Below are 16,650 nucleotides of genomic sequence, written 5' to 3'. Positions count from 1 at the left end.
GGAAGGGATGACTTAAGAAATGTCACATTAGAAAGTATAGAGGAAAGTACACCAAGTAGCAGCAGAAAGCACATGAAAATTAAATGTATGACAACAAATGCAAGAAGCATGACAGGTAAAATGGGGGAGCTGACGCTCTTAGTTGCAGAAGAGGACTATGATGTTATCAGTATAACTGAAACTTGGTGGGATGATTCACATGACTGGGCAGTTAACTTAGAGAGGTATACATTATTTAGGAGGGACAGGAATAATAAAAGGGGTGGAGGAATCTGCATGTATATTAAACCTGACCTTAAACCTACAATAAGGGAAGATATTTATGATACAAGTGACAATGTAGAGACCCTGTGGGTTGAAATAAAGAGTGGGGGGAAAAATCCTAAAAAAATATTACTAGGAACATGCTACAAGCCTCCCAACATTAGTGACCCAGAGGAAACTCAACTACTAATGCAAATAGGTAAGGCTGCTAATAACAGTGCTGTAATTATGGGAGATTTTAACTACCCTGATATAAACTGGGCCAATGAAACTAGTAATTCAGCTAAGGGGGATAGATTTTTAAATGTTCTCAGGGATAACTTCTTGTCACAATTAATAGAGGAGCCAACTAGGAGTAAAGCTATATTGGATTTAGTGCTATCAAACAATACAGATATAATATCAAACATAGAAATCAAAGAACATTTGGGTAACAGTGATCATAACATGGTCACATTTGAAATCTCTTTTCATATGCAGTGTTTTAAAGGCTTAACTAAGACTTTTAATTTCAAGAAAGCAAAATTCAACGATTTAAGGAAATCATTAAATAATATAAATTGGGACAATGTATTTTCTAATAAAAATACAGAGGATAAATGGATAATATTTAAAAATTTGTTAAATAAATATACATATCAATACATACCATATGGTTATAAAAATAAAAATAAAAAAATAAGCCGTTATGGCTAAATATAAATGTGTTAAAAGAAATTAGGAAAAAACGTAGGGCATTTAAATTATTAAAAGAAAATAGTACAGACTCAGCATACAATATTTATAAGGAATGCAACAAAGCATGCAAAAAAACAATCAAATTAGCCAAAATTGAATATGAAAAATTAATTGCCAAGGATTCTAAGTCTAACCCTAAAAGGTTCTTTAAGTACATAAATAGCAAAAAATCTAAGAAGGATAATATAGGTACATTAAAATGTGTGGAGGGTAGCATGATAAATAATGACAGGGAGAAGGCTGAGGTACTAAACCAGTTTTTTTCTTCAGTATACACAAGAGAGGAAACCATTGAATGATACTTTGGAACAGAATAGAACATGCCAGTCCATACCACTAACTGGGTTTTGTTTAGAGGATATCAGGAAAAAACTAAAAAATATTAAGGTAAATAAAACTCCAGGCCCAGATGGAATACACCCAAGGGTGTTAAGGGAACTTAGCACTGTTATAGACAAACCTTTACTCTTAATTTTTCAACACTCATTATCCTCAGGCATGGTACCCCAGGATTGGCGTAAAGCTGATGTGGTGCCACTCTTCAAAAAGGGAAGCAGGGATGATCCAGGAAGCTATAGACCAGTTAGTCTGACATCAATAGTGGGGAAGATATTTGAAGGGATTATAAGGGATTATATTGATGAGCATATTCGTGTAAACAAGATTATGAGTTCTAATCAGCATGGCTTTAGGAGAAATAGATCATGTCAAACTAATCTAATTAGATTCTACGAGGAAGTAAGTAAAAATATAGATAAAGGGAATCAGTTGATGTGATATACTTAGATTTTGCAAAGGCATTTGATACAGTGCCACATGAGAGATTAATGCACAAAATTAAGGGACTGGGAATAGCTGAAAATGTTAGCTCATGGATAAATAACTGGATAAAGATAGGGAGCAACGAGTAGCAGTAAATGGATCATACTCAGATTGGACAAAGGTAATCAGTGGCGTCCCCCAGGGATCAGTACTGGGCCCTGTTCTTTTTAATATTTTTATAAATGACTTGGAGCAAGGATAAATAGCGACATCTCTATTTTTGCAGATGATACTAAGTTAAGTAAGGTCATTAGGTCAGAGCAGGATGAACTCTCTTTGCAAAGGGATTTGCTAAAATTAGAACTATGGGCAAGTGAATGGAAAATGAGATTTAATACGGAAAAATGTAAGGTTCTACATTTTGGAAGTAAAAATAAGCAGGCTATGTATTTTTTAAATGGGACAAGACTTAGCCAAACACAGGAGGAAAGGGATTTGGGAGTAGTAATAGATAACAAGCTAAAGATGAGTGCACAATGCAGGGCAGCGGCTTCAAAGGCTAATAAGATACTAGCATGTATTAAAGAGGCATTGATTCAAGGGAGGAAAGCATAATTCTGTCATTATATAAAGCCCTGGTAAGACCTCACCTTGAGTTTGGAGTGCAGTTCTGGGGACCGATTGCTAAAAAGATATTGCAGAACTAGAAAAAGTTCAGAGAAGGGCCACAAAGCTAATAAGGGGATTGGAGAAATTAACCTATGAGGAGAGGCTAGCCAAACTGGGTCTGTTCTCTTTAGAAAAAAGGCGCTTGAGAGGTGACATGATTACTTTATATAAATATATTCAAGGCCCATATACAGAGATGGCAGAAGCTCTTTTTATTCAAGAAAATTGGTTCTGACAAGAGGTCATAATTTAAGGTTGGAGGAAAGGAGATTTAATCTCCTGCAACGGAAACGTTTTTTCACTGTAAGAGCAATAAAATTGTGGAACTCATTACCAAAGGAGGTAGTGAATGCCAATACCATAGATACATTTAAAAATAGTCTGGATAAATTTCTGTATATAAACAAAATTCATGGATATGATTGCTAGTATTAAATGGGTCACATTTTAATGGGGTTATTTAAGCTTAACTGGAGCTTTTTGTAAGTATTTTAGATTTGTATAGGTTGAACTCGATGGACTTCAGTCTTTTTTCAACCTTATCTACTATGTTACTATGTATGTATATGTATATATATATATATATATATATATATATGTGTGTGTGTGTGTGTTCAGCCTTCAATCAGTAGTTTTTATGCCTACCTAAACAACTAAACAAAATAGATAATAGAAATAAGTTGTAACGTTCTTTAAAATTGCATGTTCTATCAGAATCATGAAAGAAAAGATTTTGGTTTCATGTCCGTTTGAATGCAATAAATACAAAAGAGGCCATAGACACTGATATATTAAACTACTTCGAAGAACAGGTTCTGACCTCATGAGAGCGGAGCTTACACAAATGGATACGGATTTTTGCAGAGTATGCGACAATCGCGTGTATGGACAGCTAACCTCAGATTTATCACTACTCTCAGATTAGATAATTCACTGCGATATTAAACAGCAGTGACACGAATATTTTAATGCGAAACACCACATGCGACCATATAGTACGCGCATTTACTCCATACATTACGGCATCCATTGGCAATTTGGCAATGACAAAGCCAGAGATTCGTTTGTTGCCCACCCCTTGATTTGCATAAGAACTTATCGCGGCCTTTATGACGTCATCGGGCGTCGCCACGACAAAACCGGAAATGCTAAAGCCGAAAAGAGAGTAACGGGAAGAGCACCGAGCTGGATGGATGTAGCAGTATGAAACCGGAAGCAGTCGCCTCCGGGCGGCCCCCGAGCTGCAGCTGATAGGTGAGAGCTGCAGGAAGGAGTTAATTATATCTGAATCTCTGACCACAAAGTGATGAAGTATTTCCGTGTGCCCTTTACTCAGAACAGTGGATGATCTTTACTTATAGGGAGTATACTTTCTGTCAGGGAACCTAGTAATTGCAGCTATGTAGATCTTTCTAGTTCTGACGTGGACAAAGGTGCTGCTTAGATCATTACTTATTGTACTCGATTACTTCTCATCAGATCTATTTTTCCTTACTATAGAAAGAGAGAACGAGAACATAAGGAGCCACTCTGGTCTTTTAAGAAGTGAAATTTAATATATCAAACGTGGTGGTTTTGGGTACACACTCCCCTTCCTCAGACAAAATAAGGGTGTATATATATATATATATATATATATATATATCTCATTCTGTGACAGGGAATGGTTAATTGCCTCTTTGTAGGAAGAGGTTACCCTTTCAGATGAGGTTTAAATTGCTATGCTAAGGAGAGTGTTCATTTTATGATTACAAACTCACATCACCCAACGATAAGGAAGCTGGTTTCTTATTTGTGGTATTTGGTTACTTATGTATGTACGTTGGTTTCTTATTCAATTTTTTTTGTCAGACTGCTTTAAAGGGATGCAACACCCAAATTTGTCCTTTAATGATTCAGATAGAGCATGCAATTTTCAAACTTACTCCTATTATCACTTTTTTTCTTTGTTCCTTTTTTATCCTTATTTAAAAAGCAGGAATGTAAAGCTTAGGAGCCAGCCCATTTTTTTTCCAAACCTGGGTTACGCTTGCTCTTATTGATGGCTAAATGAAGCCACCAATAAGCAAGCGTTCCAGGGTGCTGAACCTAAAATGGCAAGCGCCTAAGCTTTACATTCCTGCTTTTTTAAAAAAAAAAAGATAGCAAGAGAACAAATACTAATTGATAATAGGAGTAAATTAGAAAGTTGTATGGCTCTATCTGAATCATAGAAGGGGGAAAAAAATAGGTTTAGTATCCCTTTTAAATTGTTTAAAATTAAAAATAGGTTTTATTTAACTAAAAATATGATTCATATAATGTAATTACACAGATGTGAATTCCTTTTATACAATCATTGTGTATATATAAACTGGAAACAGAGGGCACACACTGGCATCAAAACAAATATTACAATTTTGAATAAGTAATGGATACTTAGGGTTAATGACCCTTGGGTCACTAAATTCACTATGAATATAAGTAGGGTAGACCCCCCTCCATGACATTGAATTGTTTTTAGCCTGACCCAATGGTGTTTTGGGCACAGAAATTGATGCCGGCTTTTTCATAGGTGCTGTAATTCCTTTTGTTTTAATAAGTAACTGATATTTTCAAAGGGTTAATAACCACTGAGTTTACTATAAATATACATAGGGAAGATTCCTCTCCATGACATGAAATTGTTTTTAGCCTGAATTACAGCACCTATGCCAGTGTTGGCATCAATTTCTTTGCCCAACACACCATTAGGCCAGGCTGAAAACAATTTCATTTCATGATGGCAGGATCTTCCTTGCGTATATTCATAGTGAAATCAGTGGCCCAATGGTAATTAACCCTTTTGAAAATATCAGTTACTTGTTCAAAAATGTGAATTACAGAACCTATGCCAGTGCTGGCATCAATTTATGTGCCCAAAACACCATTGGGCTAGGCTAAAAACAATTCTATGTCATGGAGGGGGATCTACTCTATGTATATTCACAGTAACATCAGTGGCCCAATGATCTTTAACCCTTTGAAAATATTAGTTACTTATTCAGAAATGTGATTTACAGCATATGACAGTGTTGGCATCAATTATGTGCCCAAAACACAATTGGGCCAGGCTGAAATGCATTCTATGTCATGGATGGGGGATCTACCATACATATATTCACAGTAATTTCATTGGCCCAATTGTCATTAACCCTTTGAAAATATAAGTTACTCAAAATGTGAATTAAAGCATCTATGCCAGTGTTGGCATCAATTTATGTGCCTAAACCACCATTGGGCCAGGCTAAGAAAAATTCCATGTCATGGAGGGGGATCTACTCTATGTATATTCATAGTGAAATCAGTGGCCCAAAGGTCATTATCCCTTAGTAAATATTAGTTACTTATTTAAAATTGTAATATTTGTATTGATGCTAACGTGTGTATATGTATATATATATATATATATATATACGTACGCACACACACACACACACACGATACGAAGGGAATTCACTTCTGTGTAATTACCTTATACGAATAGGTTAAACAAAGTTCAAGAGAAAGTTAACGGTAGAGTATTTCCAAAGTCCCAGAATATTGGACAAGGCACAAAATAATATAAAGTCCCCTGAACCTAGCATTTCCTCTCAAATTCAAAAGTATACCTTCTGCTCTGGGTGCATGCACTTTACATTCTCCCATCCGGTCTTGCTGCCAAGGCACAGTGGGTTTCCTTTTCCTCCACGGACATGATCCGTGTGTGCTTTCCGGCGTCCAATTGAGGATTGTGCTGTCCGATGCTCCCTGGCATACAGGCGCTCAGGATTTACAGCATCTGGCAATGGGAGGAGCTGGTTCCAGGTTACAGCAGTCATACGTAGAGTGTAGGAGTAGAACCCACTGGATATAGATAAATGAATCAAGAAGAAGCGGTATGGCTATGGTTATAGCAACCTGCCGAAACGCATAAGCCTGTGTGCTACGCTCTACACAATCTGGGATTTCTTCCTGCAAAGCAGTTTTAAACCGATTAAATAAAATCGAGTTTTAAGGAGTGAATCGCTTGTTCTTTATTCAATTACCTTATATGAATCATACTTTTATTTAAATAAAACCTATATTTGAATTTTAAACTCAATTTAACGCAGTCTCACAAAAAATTTTAAACAAGAAACCAACTTCCATGAAAAAGAAACACATTGAATAAGAAACCAACTTCCATGAATAAAAAAACAGCTTGAATAAGAAACCAACTTCCTTATCGTCATCACCCAGAGAAAAGGAAGCTGTATGTTTGTTGACCTTTAACTGAGTGCATTTAAAATGGTTTTATTGTCTATCTACATATTGTTTGGCATTTTGCTTATTGAGAACTTATAAAGGATTAGGGTTAGTTGGATGCCTCCTTACTGGTTGGCTGCCATTAAAAAGGGTAAACTGACTCAGTAATTATTTTTCTTAAAGGAATAGTCTAGTCAAAATTAAACTTTCATGATTCAGATAGAGCAAGCAATTTTCTAATTTACTCCTATTATCTACTTTTGTTTGTTCTCTTGCTATCTTTATTTGAAAAAATAAGAATGTAAGCAGAGGAGCTGGCCCATGTCTAAATGTAGCCACCAATCAGCAAGCGCTACCCAGGTTCTGAACCAAAAATGGGCCGGTTGCTACTAAGCTTACATTCAAATAAAGATACCAAGAGAACGAAGAATTAGAAAGTTGCTTAAAACTGCACGCTATATATAAAACTGCATTATATATATTATTATTATTATTTTTTTTTACTAGACTATTCCTTTAAAGTAGGAGTTAGTTGGCTCTTTCAAACAGTTTTCTTTCTTTTGGTGGGTTTGATTTAATAGACTTTATAAAGACTGAAATCTTTACTAGAATAGATGGTTATTGACTGACTGTCCAAGAACCCTTTGCAAACTGGGTTCTTGGTGGCAGATTAGGGTTAATTGCTTCTGTCAGTTCAAGCACTTGGTGGTAGATGGTCTCTGGCAGGAATGGAGTTTATCTTTTTATACAATGAGCTCTTTATTGTAAAGTAGAGGGCATTGGTTCTCTTTGCATTAGGGACAAGATTTATTTGCTACTAGGGAAGTGGTTTATTTAGTTTCTTTTCTAAACGTTGATCTGTTAGGAAGCAAGTTAATTTTCTCTCTGTATGTCAGAAGTTTAAATGATCTTCCACTGACATCCCATGTAAAAGGTTTGGTTTGCCCTTGTAAGGGTCCTTTATGCTTCCAGGCAATTTTTTTTTTTTTGTTCCTCAAGGTTAGTGTAAATTTGTGTCTTTCAGAGTGAGGCTGGATGGCGCAATCTGACCAGGGATCCCGTCCCCTGGTGGAGGATTTTGTACGCTACAAGCTCTGTCAAAGAGGCCTGTGTCCAGAACCTGTAGGAGCAGCATCATGTGCTCTGCATTCTGCCATGCGTGCTGCGGGGGATGAATTCGAAGAGAGATTCAGACAGGCATTTAGTGAGATCTCAGCACAAATCCATGTGACCCCTGGCACAGCATACACTCACTTTGCAGAGGTTGCGGGAGGTCTGTTCCATGGCGGGGGTGAACTGGGGCCGTGTGGTGGCATTTTTTGTGTTTGGAGCTGCGTTGTGTGCCGAAAGTGTGAATAAGGAGATGGCTGCACTCCTGCCACGGATCCAGGACTGGATGGTGACATATCTGGAAACCAACTTGAGAGACTGGATACAGAGCAATGGAGGCTGGGTGAGGAATATCTTCCTGCTCCTTATACACCCATGCCCCTTCCTTCCTATGCACAACACAATCTGAATCCTCACACAATGCTCTATCTCAACAATCACTTAGAATTAATGTTGTTCATTCCATGTCACTATGTCCCTCTCTTCCTCAGAACGGATTCCTGGCTCTCTATGGGGAAGGTGCTATAGAAGAGGCTCGACGACAGCGTGAGGGAAATTGGGCTTCATTGAAGACTGTTCTGACTGGGGCAGTGGCTTTGGGGGCTTTAATGACTGTTGGGGCTCTTTTTGCCAGCAAGTGAGAGATACCTAAAAACTGGCATACACTAAGCAAATGCTGCATTGTCTGTGTGTACGTGTGCTTGTTGAGCTCAACCAGCCTGTTAGTGGTGGGTGTGTGATTTAACCTTACTGTGTACTCTGCCAGTGTGTGCACTTTTTGTGTTTGCATTGTTTGCTTCTGTTTGAATATTGTATGTGAGCACGTATGATGTTTGGTACTTTCTGTTGACATGCGTGCAGTGTCTGTCTGCACTTGTGCTGCGTGTATACCCATTGTCTCGTTTTAATATATGCACGCATGGAGGTTTTGTTTGTAAACTCTGTTGATCTGCCTGCTTGTGGGGTCTGCTCTGTGTGTATTCCGTGAGCAGTACCAATATATTTATTGCATTTTCTTCCTGCTGGTGTTGCTCTGTGAACTTGCCTTGCCTTTATAGCCTCTGTAATTGGAGTGTTGTTGAATATTGACTCGGGGGCAGAAGGAAAAGCATATTTCACCAGAGTGGAGGATGACACATGTTGGTGGGCTGTGTGATGTTGCTTTAATGTTGTGTTTTTTTTTTGTTTTGTTGTTGTCATCTCCAGTTTAAATTTATTTTGTGTCTAAAGTGTTGCAGCATTCTTCTCCCTAAATTACATGTGATATTAGCAGTGCCTCTTACTGTAGACGGATACTTCAATGCTTTTCCTAACTGTGCAAGGATAGGATTACATACCAATCACACCTCACCTTATTATTTGTTTATTTCTTTATATTGCAAAAGGATTTTAAAATTAAACGTATATTGCTGTCCTCTTAGACCGTTTCACCCACACTGTAGTGAGAGGCGCAAGTACCTTTTTATACATGCAGAGTTACAGGTTCCTCTCTACAAAACACTAAGTGGGTGCTTTATAGAAGGAAATGGGCAGACTCTCAAAGTGTATTAAAGTTTCCTGGTCCACAATGCTTCTTTCATTTATCCTTGATAGTGGTTATGTGTGTTTTTCCACTGTGTGTTTGTCTCATTTTAGATTGGTTTCAGTCAAGTAGCTAATGAAACGCCTGCATTAGAAAATGAATACTGAACAGGAGCAGTAAACCAGTAGATTGTAGCATAAAATGTTTACATATGTTGTAAAACTTTACAGTATAGTTTATTTATTTTCCTCTTCCTTTTTTTTCTGATAATTTGTCAGGCTTCACAAGCCCAACCTTCTCACATATCTCTCCATAAAGTGCAGTTTGTTACCTTATCATTTCTGCTGAAGCTAAACTATGGCAAGGTTAGGTTTGGGAAGTCTGCAGTGTGTACTTCCATTTCTATGAACTGGAAAGCCCAAAATGTTCAGACGTAATTTACAGCAAATAAATAATAAAAAGATATTGGAAAGATTTTTACTATACATAATTAAACATTTCCTTTTGTAATGTCTACTGCCCCTTTAAACTGTCATGTTGAAACCTTTTTATTGGTAAGATAAGCTATAAAATAAAGGCAATAAACTATACTACCTGCTTCCCGAAGCTCCACAGCAAGATCATCGGAGCCTGTGAGCTTTTTGCAACATGCCCTTTGCAGTAAAAAGAAAATACCAACCACCGTTCCATATGAAATCCAAAAGTTGTTCAAACAGGAATCTTCTGTAAATAGAAACACAAGGAGCAAAAAACATCTAAGATGTTATGCTGCCAAGCTAGCTGTTATTAATAGACTCTGTACTCTGCTGTATTGATAAGGCCATAGAAAGTCTGATAAACAAAGCGATTAAAGGGACAATAAATTCAAAATTAAACTTTGGTGATTTAGATGCAGCTTGCCATTTTAAACAACTTTCCATTTTGCTTTGTTCTCTTGCTATGCTTTTTTTTTTTTAAGCGTAATACTATTTGAGATCAGGAGCGTGCACGTCTTTAGCCATCTGCAAGCAATGTTTATATCAGTGTTTTAAATACATGCAAACACTGTTGCCATAGAATGCTAAAGACACGTGCATACTAATGGGCTCTAACATTCCTACAATGAAACGTGCACGCTTCTAAACTCACTTAGGATTACTCTTTTTAACAAAAGATACCAAGAGGATTAAGCAAAAATGAAAATGGTAGTAAACTGGAAAGTTGTTTAAAATTTCATGCTGTATCAAATCCATAAAAGTACATTTTTCACTTTACCGTCCCTTTTTATTATTATTTGTAGAGCGCCAACAGATTCTGTAGTGCTAAATAACCTCAGATAAAAATAAATTTAGGTAGAGATATTTATCAGAAATAATTTGCCTTTTTATCCTTGCTCGTGCGTCACCTTCCGTCTTTAACCCATACCTTTCCAGATTTAAGGATATTCTTATATGGGCTGTTCAGTGACTTCTGTGCTCAAGTAGGGAAATCATTACAAAAAAATTGTATGTTAGAGGTTTATGCTGCCTGGAGTTGTGAAGCTCTGCTCTAAACTAGACCTTTTCTTTGTAGACCATAAAGGTGTAATTATATTTCTTCTCCTTTGGCAGTTCAGCAGCTTAAAGGGACACTGAACCCAATTGTTTTTTCTTTTGTGATTCAGATAGAGCATGCAATTTTAAGCAACTTTCTAATTTACTCCCATTATCACATTTTCTTCATTCTCTTGGTATCTTTATTTGAAAAGCAAGACTGTAAGTTTAGAAGCCAGACCATTTTTGGTGAACAACCTGGGTTGTTGCTTATTGGTGGATAAATTTACCCACCAATAAAGTGCTGTCCAGGGTACTGAACCAAAATTGACTGGCTCCTTAGCTTAGATGCCTTATTTTTAAAATAAAGATAGCAAGAGAACAAAGAAAATTGATAATAGGAGTAAATTAGAAAGTTGCTTAAAATTGCATGCTCTATCTGAATCGTGAAAGAAAAAAAATGTGGGTTCAGTGTCCTTTTAACAACGTACTATCACACCTTGCCCAGGTAGGGTGTTTTTATTATTTAAACATGGCTTGTTAGGGCTCATTTGAGACTAAGATTGAGAGTTTTTAAATCCTGTATGTTTTTGGCATCCTAAACTCAAAAAGCATTTTAGTACTATGTATGTGTGTATGTATATATGTGTATGTATATATGTGTGTGTATATATATATATATATATATATATATATATATATATATATATATATATATATATATATATATATATATATATATATATATATATATATATATATATATATATATATATATATATATAATGAATTATAGAGGGGGAAAAATGTATATAAGGAATAGTCCTAGTTTCTTAAAAAGTCATAGGGAATCCTCCCCATACAAAGGGTCTTCAGCTCTTTTTGTTTAATGCAATAAGGTGTGGTGAAGGGGATACTTTTTAAAGACCAAAGCAGAATGAATTCCAAACCCAGCAATGACGATCAGAACAGCACTCCTTGCGAGTAAATGACACAGATAACGCCAATGCTGCTTATAGGGCTAGATGCCGCTATAAAAGCAGGTTATCTTTGCATCATGTAAATTTACACCAAACAAGACCTAAACTAGTAACTGTACTAGTTCCTTTGTGATCTCAGTATATCTGATACTGGTAAACTTACATAATTGGGCAATCATAAAATATTCCAGTTTAATGTTTTTGCACTGTTTGCATAGAATTATGTTTTACCAACCTATTAAAAGGGGGTAAACACATAGTTAAATGGACATTGTTCTGTTAAATAGTTTATTTAATGTATTTCCAATGATCCATTTTATCTGCTGGAGTATATTACATTGTTTAAAAAAATAGGTTGTTGTACCTTTATTTTCTCATGTGAAATAGCTGTTTTGCATGCTGAAACAGCCATCTATGCTGAAAATGTTTAGACTGTTCTGTAGAAAAGCTATGTAACCGAAGAGCAGCTGCAGAAATCAGTCTTTCAGTGGGGTGGTAGAGAGTGATCCCAGTCCAGTTGAAAGCATGTTTTAGCACCAACTTTAAATAGAATGACCTCTATTCAGTTGTTTGCCTCAGCACATTGTCACTTTAATAAAAATCTGGACTGGCAGTCTACTGCCGATCTTGAGCAGAACATGGCTGGTGTTTGCTGGGTTATACACATTGCCCCCTGATTGGCTCAGCAACCGTGTTCAGTTCTGGGTCAAAAGTGCATTGCTGGTCAGGAGCTAATTTTGTTTAAAGGGACACTGTACTGTAACATTGGGTTCACTTTAAAGGGACATCAAAACCCATGGTTCAGACAGAGCATACAATTTTTAAACAACTTTCCAACTTCTATTATTTTTTTGTTATTTTGCTATCATTTGTTGAAACGTATACCTAGACTTAGGAGCAGTGATGCACTGATGGGAGCTAGCTGCTGATTGGCGGATGCATGTAAATGCCTCATCATTGGTTCATCCAATATATTCAGCTAGTTCCCATTAGTGCATTTCTGCTTCTTCAAAAAAGGATACAAAGAGAATGAAGCTAATTGTATAATAGAAGTAAATTGGAGCATTGTTTTTAAAATGATATGCTCGTATCTAAATCATGAAAGAAAACGTTTAGGTTTCATGTCCTTTAAATGTGTCTACAATTACTCATTAGTATGGGAAATTTCTCTCTTAGGTATAGTTTTGTATATAAAATAGTGCACGACCAAATCAAATGGGCTGTGTTTCCAGGGAGAGTAGACCTCATTCGTTGATCTATTTACACAAAATCCTCATTATTGTCTCTCTCTATACACAGTGAGATCAATACTTTGGGCCGGTGATCTAAAAGCTCTCTGCTCAGGTGAGATGATCTAAGACGCCCCATAATTTAGAAATTTAGCTTGACAAAAAGTTTGTATTGTTATGCAGGAAGGAGACGCCTACATAATATGTCTAGAAAAAAATATCAGTGAAGTTTTTGGATCATCAGACCCTTAGAGTACAATTAAAAATGCACATTTTGTTATATCTCTGTCCCACCACCCACTGGAAGAGTCATTTCTTGTAAACCTTGTTTACACAGCTTTTCAATAAACCAGATATTCAGCTAGGTGGGAATAAAACTGGCAAAAACAGCTATTTCAAATGAAAAATATAGGTAAAAGATCTATTTTTAAACCATACAATACACTCCAGCAGGTAAAAATGGATCATTGGAACTCGTTAAAGTGGTGGAAAAAATATCACAGTACACTGTCCATTTAACCCCTGATTAGCATTTTATGTTATCAGTCTCTATCATTTCCTTTACTTTTGTCTACAACCCTTTTTGCACCCTTTTTTCTTTAGGTTTGCTTTTGTTCTCTAAGAATGAATATACTGCTTGTTTGCCTGTTTGTTTTTTCATTGTTCTGAATAGGCAAAGCTTCTTTCTTTATATTTTACCCGTGGATGATTAGTTCTATTGAAAGTATGCGATCTGCAGTAAATAATACAGTGAAAGACATCCCCATCAGACTATTTTGTCTTTAGCATCCTCACTGTAAATCTTTGACGCTGAATAATGGTAAATAGCTATAGTATTTTAAATGGAGGCATAAATGAATATTTCTATATAGTAGAGTAAGAACTGGAAGAAAGTGATGTGTGAGGTATGGCTCAAAGGAATTAATCAGTGGAGAAATAAATATTCAATTGTATTACAGATCTTATTATAGTATCCCTTGAATGGCTAGTTATCTAAATGTAGTAACAGAACATTTTAATAGTTTATGACACAGCTGCTGTAACTGTATAATTGGTCATAAACTGCTTTTTCTGCCCCAGGACATTAAAATAGAGATGCCAGCAACTAATAAACCTACCAGGGAAACTCAAGCGATGACCCATCAGTCGTTTCCTCTGAAAATGTAGGGCCTTGAGATATAGCGAATTCATCTGGGGTTGGCCAGCTTTGGCCCTTCTACTGCTTGATTACCTTCCAAGTTTTGTATTGCCTGGATTATTGAAGCTCTTCGTCTGCAATTGCTCCATTTGATGTTATATTTTAAACTCTAAATCTCTTTTAGAACTATCTGCAAACTGTAACAAGACATTCTCTGCCCTTGCTATGGAGAAAGTACTGGATGAGTTTTAAATGGATTTTGTGAATGCAACATATAGGTAGGAAATGTTTATGCAAGTTTTGGGTTGGATTAACATTCCTATTATAAATTTAAAGGGATATAAAAAAAAAAAAACACGTATTTACATACAGTGTGTATATATATATATATATATATATATATATATATATATATATATATATATATATCTATCTAATAATAGGTCTAACATTGTTACACAGAAACAATTATTTGTGTATTAATCTTGCATATAAAAACTAGTACCTCCAAAATGTTACAAAATAATCCATTTAGTTACTTTGTGGAATGCCCCCTATTTATCTTGTGTTTAGTTTGATATTCAAGGGACACTGCAGGTGTAGTAATTTCTCTACTGTGTCCCCAATTAGCAATTTTACATGCTGGAGTGTAGTAAATTTGTTTACCAAATGGCGCCTTTATTTTATTTAAATTTGGCTGCTTGTGCCTCTTTGAAACCGCCACAAATACTAAAAATGTAAATGCTGCAGTATTGGTTATGGAAACAAGAGACAGCAGCAGACATTTGACTCCTAGTGGGGGGCAGCCCATTTGTAATGGTGCTCCTGATGCAACTTAAAGGGACAGTAAATACATGTTAGTCATACTGATGTATTTTAAATTAAAAAATTAGGCTTAGAATAATATGTTGATATATTTTTACCAATTATTAGTTGTGTAAATATTGAAAATTATACATGTAAATGTTTAGTTTCTATAGAGTAATGGGCTCCTCCATGTTTGAACTAGTTTTCTATTTTACCTCTACACAAACAAGTGCTGTGCGGAAAACCCTTTTGGATAATCCTATGCTGCACACATCCTTGTTTGAAAAGTCTATTGCCTATTTTTATATCGGTCCTAATTCTCCTCAGCAGGAAGGATAGCTAATGAGAAGATTAAAAAATGGCAGCACCTATTACTTTATAGAAGTTGTGAAGAGGTTGAATTACAGGGAAAATGGGACAAAATAAATAATGAAAGTAAATTTCAAAGATGTTTTGTTGTAACTATACATAATTAAACATTTATACATTACAATTCCATACTGTTAAATATCCTTTTAATACAATGAACTATTATCAACTGCTTCTCCTGAGTGTGATGATGGAGCAAAGGTGTCATAGGAAATTCATTAAAGCAATTTGATTTCTGGAAGTGATTTAGTGAGTTTATGAAGTAATAATACATTTCATGTTCCAATAAGCTATGTCACCAATACACCAGTCAATGTTTATTTTAAGGGGGGGAAAAGGTCAAAATTGAACTGTTGCGTGTATGCCTTTCAGTTTTGAATCGAAACATTTCTGCATATATTTAATTTCGCTAAATGCTTCTAGTAAAAGTTATTTTTGTTTTCCGCGGCATATGCAAGTATGTCACATGTGACTAGATGATCAGGATTCAGGCATCATGCTTGCTCAGAGAGCTGGCAGTGGTCTGTATTGCATCGTGAAGATGTCCTACAAGCTACTGTGCTGGTGCACAGGTGCACTCACTGCATATGTGTGTATGTTGTTGAAAAACGGTTAATAACTGGAAGCACTTTTGCTAATGGTAGTATATTGACAAAAAAATGCTAATTTAAATGCACCATGCACTCTTCATTTTTTTTTTTTTTTTCTATCCCCTTTAAACTTTTTATATTCAGTGTGTACAATTAAAAGAAAGCTTTATAAATTTACATCTTTTTTTCTTTTTTTTTTTTTTTCTATACTTTGTTTGAAAACTTTGCTTTTGTCCATGTGGCACAGTGATGTATGCTAAGGATAATGCACATGTCTTAAAGGATTACTTAACACAAATTTTTTTTTCTTTCATGATTCAGATTAGAGCATGCAACATTTCTAATTTACTCCTAATATCAAATTTTCTTCATTCTCTTGCTATCGTTATTTGAAAAAAGAAGGCATCTAAGCAAAGGAGCCAGCCAATTTTTGGTTCAGATCTCTGGACAGCACTTGTTTGTTTGGGTGCATTTAGCCACTAATCGGCATTGCACAACCCAGGTTGTGAACTAAAAATGGTCCGGCTTCTAACTTACATTCTTGCTTTTCAAATAAAGATAGCAAGAGAATGAAGAAAATTGATTAAAAGGAGTAAATTAGAAACTTGCTTTAAATGCATGCTCTATCTGAATCGTTGAAAGAAAAAAATGTGGGTTCAGTGTCCTTTTAACAACGTACTATCACACCTTGCCCAGGTAGGGTGTTTTTATTATTT

General features: G+C 35.8%; 1 protein-coding gene across 1 annotated transcript; it reads left to right on the top strand.

Annotated features, from left to right (window-relative positions):
- The first annotated feature begins 3,551 nt into the window (after positions 1 to 3,551).
- Positions 3,552 to 9,356, top strand: BCL2L2 (BCL2 like 2). Its single transcript, XM_053702334.1, is given in 4 exon segments — positions 3,552 to 3,687; positions 7,703 to 7,965; positions 7,967 to 8,131; positions 8,280 to 9,356. Coding segments are annotated over 3 exon segments (567 nt in total). The 5' UTR covers positions 3,552 to 3,687; positions 7,703 to 7,713; the 3' UTR covers positions 8,430 to 9,356.
- Positions 9,357 to 16,650: the final 7,294 nt, after the last annotated feature.

The sequence above is a fragment of the Bombina bombina genome, chromosome 2 (assembly GCF_027579735.1).
Source record: "Bombina bombina isolate aBomBom1 chromosome 2, aBomBom1.pri, whole genome shotgun sequence".
NCBI classification, from domain to species: Eukaryota; Metazoa; Chordata; class Amphibia; order Anura; family Bombinatoridae; genus Bombina; species Bombina bombina.
This window is presented reverse-complemented; position numbering and strand designations above follow the sequence as displayed.